The 18072-nt window shown below is 42.7% G+C and overlaps 2 protein-coding genes across 14 annotated transcripts in view; one reads left to right on the top strand and one right to left on the bottom strand.

The window, feature by feature from the left end:
• Window positions 1–18072, top strand: part of LOC125738091 (solute carrier family 22 member 7-like) — a 187250-nt gene that overhangs the window by 90280 nt on the left and 78898 nt on the right. The window contains exon 11 of one of the 12 annotated variants that reach the window (XR_007396720.1): window positions 11860–11925. The exons of 10 other annotated variants lie outside the window; for them this stretch is intronic. The gene's annotated coding sequence lies outside the window, so the exon portion shown is untranslated. Of the gene's footprint in view, window positions 1–3464; window positions 3607–11859; window positions 11926–18072 lie in introns of those variants that run through there. One more of the 12 variants, XR_007396710.1, reaches the window with a different exon arrangement.
• Window positions 7198–18072, bottom strand: part of LOC125738094 (cilia- and flagella-associated protein 251-like) — a 77516-nt gene continuing 66641 nt past the window's right edge. The window contains exon 2 of one of the 2 annotated variants that reach the window (XM_049006691.1): window positions 7198–7810. In XM_049006691.1, coding sequence (XP_048862648.1) covers window positions 7217–7810 — 594 coding nt within the window. In that variant the 3' untranslated portion in view covers window positions 7198–7216. Of the gene's footprint in view, window positions 7811–15559; window positions 16227–18072 lie in introns of those variants that run through there. The other variant, XM_049006689.1, reaches the window with a different exon arrangement.

Below are 18072 nucleotides of genomic sequence, written 5' to 3'. Positions count from 1 at the left end.
CAGTGGTTCAATTTTTTTTAATTCTTTGCATTTTCAATATGCTTTATTCAGCTCATATTCTGCAGCATATATTGTATGAATTTCCATATTTACCTTAATTAGTTTAGGCGCAGATAATATTCTGTACTTGCAAACAATGCAGAAACCTACCAAACATTGCCGGGCCGTTCCTGTGCTCACAGAGCGTAGTGAGCTTTACTTTACTCAGGAGGAGGACAGGCTCACATTTTCTGACCGTGGCCATGCTGTGCTATATTGTGAAAGGTGCTGAACTTAGTGATGAGACAGTTAATACCCAGATTCTGGAGATCGCCTCCTCAAAGTGTGGCCCAGCGACTTCAAGCTGGGAATCGGGGCTTGCTAAGTTTATGCAATATCACGTGACCGATGACTTCCGATTCATCCTGAGGTGTAAGAGGCTTTGAATCCTGTTGGCTCTTCACAACTTTTATATACGTAAGTGAGATGATTCTAATTAGCAATGGTAGTGGAGGCCAGTTTTTAACCAAAGAACCAGCCGCCAGGTGATGGGTCACAGCAAGGAGGGGTATGGGGTTGGGTATCAGTGTTTGGGTACATTTAATGGAGGTGAGATAAAACATTTGGTAAGGTTTAGCAGCGTCTGTACTGTCCCTGCATTGTAGGCAGAGCTTTCTGGATAGATTCTGGACACACACACCCCTGTATTGGACAAATGGATTCAGAAAATGGATGGATGGATGGATGGATGGATGGAATGCAGTGTTTTTCATGTGTTTTCATGAGTGGAAGAGAACTTTTACAGAACTGAGTATTTCAGTAAGTAGGAGAAAAATCCATTTTGGATTAATCTTATTGCCTGTATTTTTGCCCCTTATTTTGAGCTGTCCCGCGACCCAGTTGGATGAGCGGTTTGGAAGATGGATGGATGGATGGATTTTGAGCTGTTTTAATGCTGCACTGTTCAGTTGCAAATGGTAGGTCCCTCTGAATCCCATCTTCGCATGTGCAAAGGACTGTGGGTGCATGCGAGACGAGAGCGCGCGGGAGAGCCTGAAGGAATTGGCAGCATGTCGGCGAGCTGCAGTTTATGTATGGTTAGTTTAGTTGTTCCTGGCAGTAAATACAGTCCCTGGTTTTTATGTATGCGTCACTGACGAATGTAAGTACTAAGTTTATTGATTATAAGTGATAAGTGCCGCTGTACTAATTTAGTTTACTTAATTGCGCGGGTAGGTTAACGTGACCTAGCTTGGGTACTGTTATAATTATCGCTGACGAGTGTTCCGTTGTATACCTCGGAAAGATTTTTGCGTTTATTTCCCGTCCAATCATTCCCTCTAATACGAATTGTTGCTAATGTAATGTATTGTTGTGGGTATAGCTGAACCTATCAATGTTAAGGCGAAATGGTACAATTATGCATTATGTTAGTGTATTATGGTAATAACCATTGTAAGCACTGTGGTAATTTGTTTTTGGTTATGGGTTATGGGTATGAGCCTGTGTAAAATACACGTTTTTTGCAAACTCCAGCCTGGCTCTTCCCTGTTTCTCATCGTTGAAGGGTTTCTTCCTTTTTTGGTCTATATCCTTCTTCTCTAAAGGTGATATGTTTACAGCACCAGGCCCCCAAGGTGCACTGTACGTGCCCTCCAGCTGTGCAGGCACAGGTGTGATCTATGTCTGCAGACGGACACTGTGACTTTCTGCTGTGACACTAAGGGACACGGGAAGGAGACACAAAGTCACGCTAAAAAAACTTGTGATGGTCACACCAGGCCTGGACATCCGTGTAATTCTGCGTCCCAAGAGCTTGTATGAATCAGTATTTGCAGAGGGAGCAGTGATGTGTTTGTGACACTTCAGTAGTGACTGGATTAATGGGTGACTGCAAAGCTGCAGGTGGCCATAGCAGTAGACCATCCATCCATCTTCTATATCCACTCCTCCTATGCAGGACCCAGAGCCTAATCCTGGAAGCTACAAATCAGGGAATAACCCAGGACAGGGTTATTAACCCGATATAATGGTTTAGTTCGAGTACTGGGCCCACTCCTCTGATTCGAAGGAAGAGAAGTTTCTTATGAAGGATGCACAGTCAAATCTACTCTCAGTGCATCTACTGGATCTGACGACCCCACGCCGATTGATCAGTCTTCCATAACTGCTTATCCACGGGCAATCAGAAGAGGAGATGTCGGAATCAGGTCAGGGTAGACTGCTAATATTTAATGCAGGAGCATGGAATCATTTACTAACAAGACTGATTGAGGAAGGAATTCCTTTGTCCCCTTAGGTGCGACACCGTGCTGAGATGCAGTCTGTGTTTTAAGAAAAATGACAAGCTCTGTGGGGCTGTGCATCTGTCGCAATTCTTTATTATACATTTTGCAAAAAGACACTTATACTAATATAACTGCATTACATATTCTACTGATATGGTGAGGAAAATACTTAGTTTTACTGAGATGAGCAGGATCAGAGAGGAGAGGCAAATGTGGAGGCAAAAACTATTAATTAATCTGAACATTACAGACCCAAAAAAGCACAAATATGTGACCGAGGATTATCTATCTATCTATCTATCTATCTATCTATCTATCTATCTATCTATCTATCTATCTATCTATCTATCATCGTGTGTATGTATATACATACATATAGCATAGAACAGGAAGAAATGAGATACAGTTGGGTAGATGCAGAAATTGCAGTACCTACTTTTGGCCACGAGATGGGAGCAAGAAAATATTAAAATTATTTTCCCACGGTGTACTATCAGCTTTGTGTGGTAATTATTTGTATTAAAAATACATTGGACTAAGTCAAACTCAAATGTAGGTATTGCAATTTCATTTTTTTCGTACTCTTTATATTGCCGTCTTGTGGCAAAATTTGAATACTTCAGTTTTAAAACAATTAAATGATTTCTTCCCGAAATTGCAGTACCTACTTTTGGCCACGAGATGTTTCTTTGTTGTTTCTTTTAAAATGTATTGTGGTAATGTACGGAACTTAAAAAATTGAAAAACTTTGTCTCTGTCCAAATAATTATGGTTCTGACTGCAGCATTGGGAAATACTTTTTTCAGTAGTTTTTTTTTAACTACTTCATGTAGAACTTGCCCCTGGGCATATCTTAATATGTCCACTAGATGGCGGTCTAAGATTATTTGATTTGAGAATCTAGCCATCATTTTTGTAACTGATGAAAAAGATATATACATAAGCTTCATAATTATTAATAATAATAAACAATTGTTCCATCCACCTCTTCCACTAGCTTATCCATGGGGCAATAAATAAATAAATGATATTAATAATGATGATGATGACTTTTGTTGTTGTTACTGCTGTTATTGTTACAGGGAGCATCATCCATAATAATCACCTCATCACCATAATGCATTTGATAAAGCTCTAATATTTGTAGTGGCAATAACAATAATGAAACTGCATTAAAGTCAGTGAATTCTCTTTCAGGACACAGAGCCATAAATTCCAGAGTGTTTGACAGTAGCAGAGCTATTCAGCATATTTCACTATGGCACGCACAAACACTTTTGGCCAGAGCAACAGTGGTGCTTCAGATGAATCTCCCAATATGCCTGTCTACAGAAAGGTAAGGCACTGCAACAGAACCAAGACAAGAATATGAATTGTGTGCTTCAGTACGTTTGAGAAATGCTAAATAAACTGCCCATTTATTAGGACATCAGAAGTGTTTCAAGAGTAAACTGGCTGACAAAAAATCTCAACTTTTCATTCTTCAGCTCGAGGATGTAGTAACACAAATGCAAGATTAAAAAAATGGAATTCTTTTCGAACAGTGAAAAGCTTTTTATCCAAGACCCCGAGTGTTTTTTCTGGTAAGACTATTAATATTTAGCCTTAAACAAGTATAAATTTGCTTGTTTTTATTTATGAATGATTGTGCTTTTACTGCATTTTGCCTGCATTTACATAAAATATTTTGTTTTTATACTATTATAAGATTTAATGGAGGTGAGATAGGAATATAACAATGAAAAGATACAAACATCAGGATTTTACAGGGCATATTTAGGGATTTGCAATCAAGTTCTCCAGAATTTTACAAAAATACCCAGAGGATGACATTCAGCGCCAGTACTGGCAGCAAACAGCCATTCAGCCCCAGTGTCCTGCCTTCCGAGTCAGACGGCCATGCTTATCATTTGACACATGGTGAGACTTCTGCTAGATCACTGTTATCCAAATACGTTGCCCATTCATTTCTGAAATAATTAATAAAATCTTGATCTTGATCCAGTTCCTGCTCGGTGGTGTGACTCTGTCCTTAACTAAAGAGATAGACAACGGTGAACTCTCATCCAACAGACCATCCAAATCATTTTTCAATTGCACAATGGTAGGAGCCAGGTAGCCGAGGAATGTGTTTTTTTCCCCCTGAAGGATGTTCAGAGCACATGCCAAGGGACCCATCACACTCACAAACTTGTTGAAGTCTATTTCCTCTGGAGTGAATCGACGAAGCCCAAACTCATCACAGATGGTGTGCAGAAGGAGTCTGTCATACTCAGGAGTGGCATCCAATGGCACTGTTAGATTGCTGGTCTGGGGAGTCAAGGTGGCTATGTGAGCCAGGCGCTGCATTGAGAGGAACATAGAATTCCAACGTGTGTCGTTCGGAGTGACAAAGCCAATCTTTAGCTTTTCCTCAACAAAATCTGAGGCTTTCGCACTCCTTTTCACCCTATTCCACAGAGCAAGGGCTGCTGATCTCCTGAGTGACACATCATTTTTATCAAGCCAATGAATTGTGATGCCCATGAATCCTTTGTTGACAGCTGACCAGCAGTCAGCTGTTGTGCATACAAAGTCAAGCTCAGCAAGTTCAGCTTTTAAATTACTGATAACCTCAATGAATTCCTTATTCAGTAGTCCCTGCACCTGTCTTCTTGAGGGCACATGTCTGCCTGGTTGCAAACCAGTTACTAGTTTTATGAAGGAGGGTTTTTCAACCTTACTCAGTGGCTGTAAATCTCCAACAATGTAGTCTATTATTAATCTGTCTACCTGTTGCTGGGAGATTATACCCCTGAAGGCAGCAGGCAGTGTGACTTGAGTCGTTTGGGGACTTTGGCTGGGGGTTTTGCCCTTCCCCCTATGACCTTGAAGGGCTTGCGTATATGCTTTCACGCTGGACGAATGCTTCAACTCAACGTGTCTTTTCAAATTGGAAAATGAGGTCATTGATGTTCTAACTTGTTTTTTCAGCGCAGGTGGACAAAGCTTGCACAGAAAGGTTAGGTTTTTACCGTCAGAGTCTCTGTGAGACAGTGTGTAAAATGCCCGTAAGTTGTCAAAGTTACAGCCAGCATCATCCGTGTTTTCTGTGCCAGCTCCACTGGTGGTTGAGCTTTCCTCCTCTGCGCTTGCCATGGTTACTGCTGCAGCAGTTCGCTTCGCGCTCATGCGTTGCCAAGGCTGTGCCCTTTGAGATGTGTGTGTGTGTGCATTATGGGAAACGTAGTGTGAAGCTAAAGACATTAGATTCGACTGTCCTTGGCTTCACACTACATTACCCAAGATGCACTGCACACAAGCGCTGAGCGAGAGTCAGCCTGTGCATTTTATTTTTAGAGCGGAGGAGCCCTTCGCTAGTGCTTGAGTGACAACGCAACATGCTGTTTAAATGTGTGAGTCGACCTTGTCACTCGACTCATCAGGTGAAAATAAATCCCGATGTTTAATTGCATTCTAACAGTGAACGACGTCTACGCCGTTCATCACACATAAAATTCACGTTCAAGTTCTTGATTTACTAATAAGTTGCGTTCAGTTCAAAGTTCACTGAAATATGAACGTGTTCAATGAACGCGTTCTTTTGAACTCGTTCATGCACAACACTGCTGATTTCCCCATAGCAATTCTGTCGAAGCACTCATCTAGAAATTTTTCTAAACTGTTCAGAATTTCACTGTGCTCCAGGATGCTAAAGTTTTTTTTTTTTTTTTTTTTTTACGGATACAACTAAAATTTATTTGATTAACTTTAAGGTTGTCTAGAGATAAATTGGCGTAAGAAGAATCCGATTGATAAAATTTGTGCAGTCAGCTGCGCACCGCCATGTTCAATATTGCCGTGATTCTCGTCGAGGTCTCGCGTTGTTACAGCATAGCCGTCACACTAACTCACTAGAGTTGAGCTGTATTTTCTTCATTCTTAATTGATTGATTTTAGATATTTGTAATAAAGTGGATTGCATTTTATTTTTACGTGCCTCTTTGTTATTGTCCCTTTGCGGGGAGGGTTCGAACTTAGCCACGTTACAGAAGGAACATTAGGGGTTCCTACTGCCCTTACCAGGAGGCAGCGTGGTCAGAGAGCAGTGTGGGTATTCTGTGCTTTGGGCACCACAAGAAAGCACCGACATGTTCTAAAGAAACTTTAGCGGTATTTTAAAAGAAAAAAAAAGAATCAAGGAATAACCCAGTTAATTCTTGTTTAAATAAATTAACGCAAGAGTGTCGGCTCTTTGAAGAAAATACCATGTGGCTCTACGCGCATGCGCTACATGAGAGCGAGCCAGAGAGGAAAGCGCACGCGCTCACTTAAACAAGAATTTACCGCGTTATTCCTTGATTCTTGTTGAAATGCTTAGAGCGTTTTACTTTATTATTCACATTGGCAGAAAAATGCTTCATTACTTAAACCCCTATAACCATAACGTTTTTTATTTGAAATAGGCGCTCCGCTGGTGTCTATCATTTGGACCGCGTTCACAGACCTGCCGATTATGGCCGAACTCTGGGACTCGGTCATTTCGCCTTCTGGCCTATTTCTTCTAAAGGTTTGCTGTTCAAATGCTTTCTTCAACCTAACACTGATAAATACCGCTAAAGTTGTAAACATTTTGGTGCTTTCTTTTAAAATACGCCGTGGCGCTTGTGCCTACTCCTAACACATGGCTGCGGCCGGACGGGTCCCCGCTGGACGTGTACCTTACATTCATCCCGTTATGTTTTATTCCTTAAAAACGTAATTAAAATTACAACGTAAATACATGTAACATATTTTCATTCTATTAACGTTTAAAGGCAACCCTTATCACCCAAACCATATGGCCCCTATCGGCAACGCGTAATAGACATTTGGAATATTCCTGACATTTAACATCACCTACTCACATTCAATTGAAAACACCTGTCTCTTCTTCGTTTTAAATGCTTTATTTACAAGTATATACATAGTTAAGTAGTACTGATTGAACATAGAACATATTGACTGTCTCGTCCATTACTGGCTTCCTCATCTTGCATCATTTTCTTCCTTGCCTTGTACTCCTCCTCCAATCCCTTGCACTCCTCCTCCATTGTCAAAGTCAAAGCCTTGCTCTCCTCCTCCTCCATTGCCTTGCTCTCCTCCAACAATCCCTTGCACTCCTCCGCCATTGCCTGGCTCTCCTCTGCCATTGCCTTACACTTCTCCGCCATTGCCTTACACTTCTCTGCCATTGCCTGGCTCTCCGCCGCCATTGCCTTTCTCTCCTCCTCCTCCATTGCCTTGCTCTCCTCCACCAATCCCTTGTACTTCTCCTCCACCAATCCCTTGTACTTCTCCTCCATTGCCTTGTACCCCTCCTCCATCGCCTTGTACTCCTCCATCATTGCCTTTCTCTCCTCCTCCATCATTGCCTTGCTCTCCTCCTCCATCATTGCCTTTCTCTTCTCCATCATTGCCCTGCACTCCTCCAACAATCCATTGAACTCCTCCACCAATCCCTTGCACTCCTCCTCTATTGCCTTGCACTCCTCCGCCATTGCCTGGCTCTCTTCCTCCAACACCTGGCTATCCTCCTCCACCATCACCACTGCCTGGCTCTCCTCCTCCTCCACCACCACTGCCTGGCTCTCCTCCTCCTCCACCACCACTGCCTGGCTCTCCTCCTCCTCCTCCACCATCACTGCCTGGCTCTCCTCCACCACCACCACCACTGCCTGGCTCTCCTCCTCCTCCTCCACCATCACTGCCTGGCTCTCCTCCTCCTCCACCATCACTGCCTGGCTCTCCTCCACCACCACCACCACCACTGCCTGGCTCTCCTCCTCCTCCACCACCACTGCCTGGCTCTCCTCCTCCTCCACCACCACTGCCTGGCTCTCCTCCATTGCCTTTCTTCCTTTCCCTTTTTTTGCAAAATACTTCTTCAGCCAGGATTTATTTTTCTTTCCTCCTTTGTCCTTCCCTTTTCTTTCCTCCTCTGTTTCTGTACCTTCCCCAGCGTCGTTTAGTACCGCTGGCGGCCTAATACAGTTAAGGAAACACCACTTCATCTTGAGATGCGTCACCGTCAATGTCTAGTTTGTTTTGAAGTGGTACTGGTGCCTACAGCTCAATTTATACCTTCAGAATGATGACATCAGTGTTGTCACGGTAACAATCTGTTCTAGAATTCTATTTGAAAAACAGCTGTAGGTGCCATATTTGGTCAGTGGTTCAATTTTTTTTAATTCTTTGCATTTTCAATATGCTTTATTCAGCTCATATTCTGCAGCATATATTGTATGAATTTCCATATTTACCTTAATTAGTTTAGGCGCAGATAATATTCTGTACTTGCAAACAATGCAGAAACCTACCAAACATTGCCGGGCCGTTCCTGTGCTCACAGAGCGTAGTGAGCTTTACTTTACTCAGGAGGAGGACAGGCTCACATTTTCTGACCGTGGCCATGCTGTGCTATATTGTGAAAGGTGCTGAACTTAGTGATGAGACAGTTAATACCCAGATTCTGGAGATCGCCTCCTCAAAGTGTGGCCCAGCGACTTCAAGCTGGGAATCGGGGCTTGCTAAGTTTATGCAATATCACGTGACCGATGACTTCCGATTCATCCTGAGGTGTAAGAGGCTTTGAATCCTGTTGGCTCTTCACAACTTTTATATACGTAAGTGAGATGATTCTAATTAGCAATGGTAGTGGAGGCCAGTTTTTAACCAAAGAACCAGCCGCCAGGTGATGGGTCACAGCAAGGAGGGGTATGGGGTTGGGTATCAGTGTTTGGGTACATTTAATGGAGGTGAGATAAAACATTTGGTAAGGTTTAGCAGCGTCTGTACTGTCCCTGCATTGTAGGCAGAGCTTTCTGGATAGATTCTGGACACACACACCCCTGTATTGGACAAATGGATTCAGAAAATGGATGGATGGATGGAATGCAGTGTTTTTCATGTGTTTTCATGAGTGGAAGAGAACTTTTACAGAACTGAGTATTTCAGTAAGTAGGAGAAAAATCCATTTTGGATTAATCTTATTGCCTGTATTTTTGCCCCTTATTTTGAGCTGTCCCGCGACCCAGTTGGATGAGCGGTTTGGAAGATGGATGGATGGATGGATTTTGAGCTGTTTTAATGCTGCACTGTTCAGTTGCAAATGGTAGGTCCCTCTGAATCCCATCTTCGCATGTGCAAAGGACTGTGGGTGCATGCGAGACGAGAGCGCGCGGGAGAGCCTGAAGGAATTGGCAGCATGTCGGCGAGCTGCAGTTTATGTATGGTTAGTTTAGTTGTTCCTGGCAGTAAATACAGTCCCTGGTTTTTATGTATGCGTCACTGACGAATGTAAGTACTAAGTTTATTGATTATAAGTGATAAGTGCCGCTGTACTAATTTAGTTTACTTAATTGCGCGGGTAGGTTAACGTGACCTAGCTTGGGTACTGTTATAATTATCGCTGACGAGTGTTCCGTTCCTCGGAAAGATTTTTGCGTTTATTTCCCGTCCAATCATTCCCTCTAATACGAATTGTTGCTAATGTAATGTATTGTTGTGGGTATAGCTGAACCTATCAATGTTAAGGCGAAATGGTACAATTATGCATTATGTTAGTGTATTATGGTAATAACCATTGTAAGCACTGTGGTAATTTGTTTTTGGTTATGGGTTATGGGTATGAGCCTGTGTAAAATACACGTTTTTTGCAAACTCCAGCCTGGCTCTTCCCTGTTTCTCATCGTTGAAGGGTTTCTTCCTTTTTTGGTCTATATCCTTCTTCTCTAAAGGTGATATGTTTACAGCACCAGGCCCCCAAGGTGCACTGTACGTGCCCTCCAGCTGTGCAGGCACAGGTGTGATCTATGTCTGCAGACGGACACTGTGACTTTCTGCTGTGACACTAAGGGACACGGGAAGGAGACACAAAGTCACGCTAAAAAAACTTGTGATGGTCACACCAGGCCTGGACATCCGTGTAATTCTGCGTCCCAAGAGCTTGTATGAATCAGTATTTGCAGAGGGAGCAGTGATGTGTTTGTGACACTTCAGTAGTGACTGGATTAATGGGTGACTGCAAAGCTGCAGGTGGCCATAGCAGTAGACCATCCATCCATCTTCTATATCCACTCCTCCTATGCAGGACCCAGAGCCTAATCCTGGAAGCTACAAATCAGGGAATAACCCAGGACAGGGTTATTAACCCGATATAATGGTTTAGTTCGAGTACTGGGCCCACTCCTCTGATTCGAAGGAAGAGAAGTTTCTTATGAAGGATGCACACAGTCAAATCTACTCTCAGTGCATCTACTGGATCTGACGACCCCACGCCGATTGATCAGTCTTCCATAACTGCTTATCCACGGGCAATCAGAAGAGGAGATGTCGGAATCAGGTCAGGGTAGACTGCTAATATTTAATGCAGGAGCATGGAATCATTTACTAACAAGACTGATTGAGGAAGGAATTCCTTTGTCCCCTTAGGTGCGACACCGTGCTGAGATGCAGTCTGTGTTTTAAGAAAAATGACAAGCTCTGTGGGGCTGTGCATCTGTCGCAATTCTTTATTATACATTTTGCAAAAAGACACTTATACTAATATAACTGCATTACATATTCTACTGATATGGTGAGGAAAATACTTAGTTTTACTGAGATGAGCAGGATCAGAGAGGAGAGGCAAATGTGGAGGCAAAAACTATTAATTAATCTGAACATTACAGACCCAAAAAAGCACAAATATGTGACCGAGGATTATCTATCTATCTATCTATCTATCATCGTGTGTATGTATATACATACATATAGCATAGAACAGGAAGAAATGAGATACAGTTGGGTAGATGCAGAAATTGCAGTACCTACTTTTGGCCACGAGATGGGAGTAAGAAAATATTAAAATTATTTTCCCACGGTGTACTATCAGCTTTGTGTGGTAATTATTTGTATTAAAAATACATTGGACCAAGTCAAACTCAAATGTAGGTATTGCAATTTCATTTTTTTCGTACTCTTTATATTGCCGTCTTGTGGCAAAATTTGAATACTTCAGTTTTAAAACAATTAAATGATTTCTTCCCGAAATTGCAGTACCTACTTTTGGCCACGAGATGTTTCTTTGTTGTTTCTTTTAAAATGTATTGTGGTAATGTACGGAACTTAAAAAATTGAAAAACTTTGTCTCTGTCCAAATAATTATGGTTCTGACTGCAGCATTGGGAAATACTTTTTTCAGTAGTTTTTTTTAACTACTTCATGTAGAACTTGCCCCTGGGCATATCTTAATATGTCCACTAGATGGCGGTCTAAGATTATTTGATTTGAGAATCTAGCCATCATTTTTGTAACTGATGAAAAAGATATATACATAAGCTTCATAATTATTAATAATAATAAACAATTGTTCCATCCACCTCTTCCACTAGCTTATCCATGGGGCAATAAATAAATAAATGATATTAATAATGATGATGATGACTTTTGTTGTTGTTACTGCTGTTATTGTTACAGGGAGCATCATCCATAATAATCACCTCATCACCATAATGCATTTGATAAAGCTCTAATATTTGTAGTGGCAATAACAATAATGAAACTGCATTAAAGTCAGTGAATTCTCTTTCAGGACACAGAGCCATAAATTCCAGAGTGTTTGACAGTAGCAGAGCTATTCGGCATATTTCACTATGGCACGCACAAACACTTTTGGCCAGAGCAACAGTGGTGCTTCAGATGAATCTCCCAATATGCCTGTCTACAGAAAGGTAAGGCACTGCAACAGAACCAAGACAAGAATATGAATTGTGTGCTTCAGTACGTTTGAGAAATGCTAAATAAACTGCCCATTTATTAGGACATCAGAAGTGTTTCAAGAGTAAACTGGCTGACAAAAAATCTCAACTTTTCATTCTTCAGCTCGAGGATGTAGTAACACAAATGCAAGATTAAAAAAATGGAATTCTTTTCGAACAGTGAAAAGCTTTTTATCCAAGACCCCGAGTGTTTTTTTCTGGTAAGACTATTAATATTTAGCCTTAAACAAGTATAAATTTGCTTGTTTTTATTTATGAATGATTGTGCTTTTACTGCATTTTGCCTGCATTTACATAAAATATTTTGTTTTTATACTATTATAAGATTTAATGGAGGTGAGATAGGAATATAACAATGAAAAGATACAAACATCAGGATTTTACAGGGCATATTTAGGGATTTGCAATCAAGTTCTCCAGAATTTTACAAAAATACCCAGAGGATGACATTCAGCGCCAGTACTGGCAGCAAACAGCCATTCAGCCCCAGTGTCCTGCCTTCCGAGTCAGACGGCCATGCTTATCATTTGACACATGGTGAGACTTCTGCTAGATCACTGTTATCCAAATACGTTGCCCATTCATTTCTGAAATAATTAATAAAATCTTGATCTTGATCCAGTTCCTGCTCGGTGGTGTGACTCTGTCCTTAACTAAAGAGATAGACAACGGTGAACTCTCATCCAACAGACCATCCAAATCATTTTTCAATTGCACAATGGTAGGAGCCAGGTAGCCGAGGAATGTGTTTTTTTCCCCCTGAAGGATGTTCAGAGCACATGCCAAGGGACCCATCACACTCACAAACTTGTTGAAGTCTATTTCCTCTGGAGTGAATCGACGAAGCCCAAACTCATCACAGATGGTGTGCAGAAGGAGTCTGTCATACTCAGGAGTGGCATCCAATGGCACTGTTAGATTGCTGGTCTGGGGAGTCAAGGTGGCTATGTGAGCCAGGCGCTGCATTGAGAGGAACATAGAATTCCAACGTGTGTCGTTCGGAGTGACAAAGCCAATCTTTAGCTTTTCCTCAACAAAATCTGAGGCTTTCGCACTCCTTTTCACCCTATTCCACAGAGCAAGGGCTGCTGATCTCCTGAGTGACACATCATTTTTATCAAGCCAATGAATTGTGATGCCCATGAATCCTTTGTTGACAGCTGACCAGCAGTCAGCTGTTGTGCATACAAAGTCAAGCTCAGCAAGTTCAGCTTTTAAATTACTGATAACCTCAATGAATTCCTTATTCAGTAGTCCCTGCACCTGTCTTCTTGAGGGCACATGTCTGCCTGGTTGCAAACCAGTTACTAGTTTTATGAAGGAGGGTTTTTCAACCTTACTCAGTGGCTGTAAATCTCCAACAATGTAGTCTATTATTAATCTGTCTACCTGTTGCTGGGAGATTATACCCCTGAAGGCAGCAGGCAGTGTGACTTGAGTCGTTTGGGGACTTTGGCTGGGGGTTTTGCCCTTCCCCCTATGACCTTGAAGGGCTTGCGTATATGCTTTCACGCTGGACGAATGCTTCAACTCAACGTGTCTTTTCAAATTGGAAAATGAGGTCATTGATGTTCTAACTTGTTTTTTCAGCGCAGGTGGACAAAGCTTGCACAGAAAGGTTAGGTTTTTACCGTCAGAGTCTCTGTGAGACAGTGTGTAAAATGCCCGTAAGTTGTCAAAGTTACAGCCAGCATCATCCGTGTTTTCTGTGCCAGCTCCACTGGTGGTTGAGCTTTCCTCCTCTGCGCTTGCCATGGTTACTGCTGCAGCAGTTCGCTTCGCGCTCATGCGTTGCCAAGGCTGTGCCCTTTGAGATGTGTGTGTGTGTGCATTATGGGAAACGTAGTGTGAAGCTAAAGACATTAGATTCGACTGTCCTTGGCTTCACACTACATTACCCAAGATGCACTGCACACAAGCGCTGAGCGAGAGTCAGCCTGTGCATTTTATTTTTAGAGCGGAGGAGCCCTTCGCTAGTGCTTGAGTGACAACGCAACATGCTGTTTAAATGTGTGAGTCGACCTTGTCACTCGACTCATCAGGTGAAAATAAATCCCGATGTTTAATTGCATTCTAACAGTGAACGACGTCTACGCCGTTCATCACACATAAAATTCACGTTCAAGTTCTTGATTTACTAATAAGTTGCGTTCAGTTCAAAGTTCACTGAAATATGAACGTGTTCAATGAACGCGTTCTTTTGAACTCGTTCATGCACAACACTGCTGATTTCCCCATAGCAATTCTGTCGAAGCACTCATCTAGAAATTTTTCTAAACTGTTCAGAATTTCACTGTGCTCCAGGATGCTAAAGTTTTTTTTTTTTTTTTTTTTTACGGATACAACTAAAATTTATTTGATTAACTTTAAGGTTGTCTAGAGATAAATTGGCGTAAGAAGAATCCGATTGATAAAATTTGTGCAGTCAACTGCGCACCGCCATGTTCAATATTGCCGTGATTCTCGTCGAGGTCTCGCGTTGTTACAGCATAGCCGTCACACTAACTCACTAGAGTTGAGCTGTATTTTCTTCATTCTTAATTGATTGATTTTAGATATTTGTAATAAAGTGGATTGGATTTTATTTTTACGTGCCTCTTTGTTATTGTCCCTTTGCGGGGAGGGTTCGAACTTAGCCACGTTACAGAAGGAACATTAGGGGTTCCTACTGCCCTTACCAGGAGGCAGCGTGGTCAGAGAGCAGTGTGGGTATTCTGTGCTTTGGGCACCACAAGAAAGCACCGACATGTTCTAAAGAAACTTTAGCGGTATTTTAAAAGAAAAAAAAAGAATCAAGGAATAACCCAGTTAATTCTTGTTTAAATAAATTAACGCAAGAGTGTCGGCTCTTTGAAGAAAATACCATGTGGCTCTACGCGCATGCGCTACATGAGAGCGAGCCAGAGAGGAAAGCGCACGCGCTCACTTAAACAAGAATTTACCGCGTTATTCCTTGATTCTTGTTGAAATGCTTAGAGCGTTTTACTTTATTATTCACATTGGCAGAAAAATGCTTCATTACTTAAACCCCTATAACCATAACGTTTTTTATTTGAAATAGGCGCTCCGCTGGTGTCTATCATTTGGACCGCGTTCACAGACCTGCCGATTATGGCCGAACTCTGGGACTCGGTCATTTCGCCTTCTGGCCTATTTCTTCTAAAGGTTTGCTGTTCAAATGCTTTCTTCAACCTAACACTGATAAATACCGCTAAAGTTGTAAACATTTTGGTGCTTTCTTTTAAAATACGCCGTGGCGCTTGTGCCTACTCCTAACACATGGCTGCGGCCGGACGGGTCCCCGCTGGACGTGTACCTTACATTCATCCCGTTATGTTTTATTCCTTAAAAACGTAATTAAAATTACAACGTAAATACATGTAACGTATTTTCATTCTATTAACGTTTAAAGGCAACCCTTATCACCCAAACCATATGGCCCCTATCGGCAACGCGTAATAGACATTTGGAATATTCCTGACATTTAACATCACCTACTCACATTCAATTGAAAACACCTGTCTCTTCTTCGTTTTAAATGCTTTATTTACAAGTATATACATAGTTAAGTAGTACTGATTGAACATAGAACATATTGACTGTCTCGTCCATTACTGGCTTCCTCATCTTGCATCATTTTCTTCCTTGCCTTGTACTCCTCCTCCAATCCCTTGCACTCCTCCTCCATTGTCAAAGTCAAAGCCTTGCTCTCCTCCTCCTCCATTGCCTTGCTCTCCTCCAACAATCCCTTGCACTCCTCCGCCATTGCCTTGCACTCCTCCGCCATTGCCTGGCTCTCCTCTGCCATTGCCTTACACTTCTCCGCCATTGCCTTACACTTCTCTGCCATTGCCTGGCTCTCCGCCGCCATTGCCTTTCTCTCCTCCTCCTCCACCGCCTTGCTCTCCTCCACCAATCCCTTGTACTTCTCCTCCACCAATCCCTTGTACTTCTCCTCCATTGCCTTGTACCCCTCCTCCATCGCCTTGTACTCCTCCATCATTGCCTTTCTCTCCTCCTCCATCATTGCCTTGCTCTCCTCCTCCATCATTGCCTTTCTCTTCTCCATCATTGCCCTGCACTCCTCCAACAATCCATTGAACTCCTCCACCAATCCCTTGCACTCCTCCTCTATTGCCTTGCACTCCTCCGCCATTGCCTGGCTCTCTTCCTCCAACACCTGGCTATCCTCCTCCTCCACCACCACTGCCTGGCTCTCCTCCTCCTCCACCACCACTGCCTGGCTCTCCTCCTCCTCCTCCACCATCACTGCCTGGCTCTCCTCCTCCTCCTCCACCATCACTGCCTGGCTCTCCTCCACCACCACCACCACTGCCTGGCTCTCCTCCTCCTCCTCCACCATCACTGCCTGGCTCTCCTCCTCCTCCACCATCACTGCCTGGCTCTCCTCCACCACCACCACCACCACTGCCTGGCTCTCCTCCTCCTCCACCACCACTGCCTGGCTCTCCTCCTCCTCCACCACCACTGCCTGGCTCTCCTCCATTGCCTTTCTTCCTTTCCCTTTTTTTGCAAAATACTTCTTCAGCCAGGATTTATTTTTCTTTCCTCCTTTGTCCTTCCCTTTTCTTTCCTCCTCTGTTTCTGTACCTTCCCCAGCGTCGTTTAGTACCGCTGGCGGCCTAATACAGTTAAGGAAACACCACTTCATCTTGAGATGCGTCACCGTCAATGTCTAGTTTGTTTTGAAGTGGTACTGGTGCCTACAGCTCAATTTATACCTTCAGAATGATGACATCAGTGTTGTCACGGTAACAATCTGTTCTAGAATTCTATTTGAAAAACAGCTGTAGGTGCCATATTTGGTCAGTGGTTCAATTTTTTTTAATTCTTTGCATTTTCAATATGCTTTATTCAGCTCATATTCTGCAGCATATATTGTATGAATTTCCATATTTACCTTAATTAGTTTAGGCGCAGATAATATTCTGTACTTGCAAACAATGCAGAAACCTACCAAACATTGCCGGGCCGTTCCTGTGCTCACAGAGCGTAGTGAGCTTTACTTTACTCAGGAGGAGGACAGGCTCACATTTTCTGACCGTGGCCATGCTGTGCTATATTGTGAAAGGTGCTGAACTTAGTGATGAGACAGTTAATACCCAGATTCTGGAGATCGCCTCCTCAAAGTGTGGCCCAGCGACTTCAAGCTGGGAATCGGGGCTTGCTAAGTTTATGCAATATCACGTGACCGATGACTTCCGATTCATCCTGAGGTGTAAGAGGCTTTGAATCCTGTTGGCTCTTCACAACTTTTATATACGTAAGTGAGATGATTCTAATTAGCAATGGTAGTGGAGGCCAGTTTTTAACCAAAGAACCAGCCGCCAGGTGATGGGTCACAGCAAGGAGGGGTATGGGGTTGGGTATCAGTGTTTGGGTACATTTAATGGAGGTGAGATAAAACATTTGGTAAGGTTTAGCAGCGTCTGTACTGTCCCTGCATTGTAGGCAGAGCTTTCTGGATAGATTCTGGACACACACACCCCTGTATTGGACAAATGGATTCAGAAAATGGATGGATGGATGGAATGCAGTGTTTTTCATGTGTTTTCATGAGTGGAAGAGAACTTTTACAGAACTGAGTATTTCAGTAAGTAGGAGAAAAATCCATTTTGGATTAATCTTATTGCCTGTATTTTTGCCCCTTATTTTGAGCTGTCCCGCGACCCAGTTGGATGAGCGGTTTGGAAGATGGATGGATGGATGGATTTTGAGCTGTTTTAATGCTGCACTGTTCAGTTGCAAATGGTAGGTCCCTCTGAATCCCATCTTCGCATGTGCAAAGGACTGTGGGTGCATGCGAGACGAGAGCGCGCGGGAGAGCCTGAAGGAATTGGCAGCATGTCGGCGAGCTGCAGTTTATGTATGGTTAGTTTAGTTGTTCCTGGCAGTAAATACAGTCCCTGGTTTTTATGTATGCGTCACTGACGAATGTAAGTACTAAGTTTATTGATTATAAGTGATAAGTGCCGCTGTACTAATTTAGTTTACTTAATTGCGCG

Source organism: Brienomyrus brachyistius, chromosome 3 (genome assembly GCF_023856365.1).
Source record: "Brienomyrus brachyistius isolate T26 chromosome 3, BBRACH_0.4, whole genome shotgun sequence".
Taxonomy (NCBI): Eukaryota; Metazoa; Chordata; class Actinopteri; order Osteoglossiformes; family Mormyridae; genus Brienomyrus; species Brienomyrus brachyistius.
This window is presented reverse-complemented; position numbering and strand designations above follow the sequence as displayed.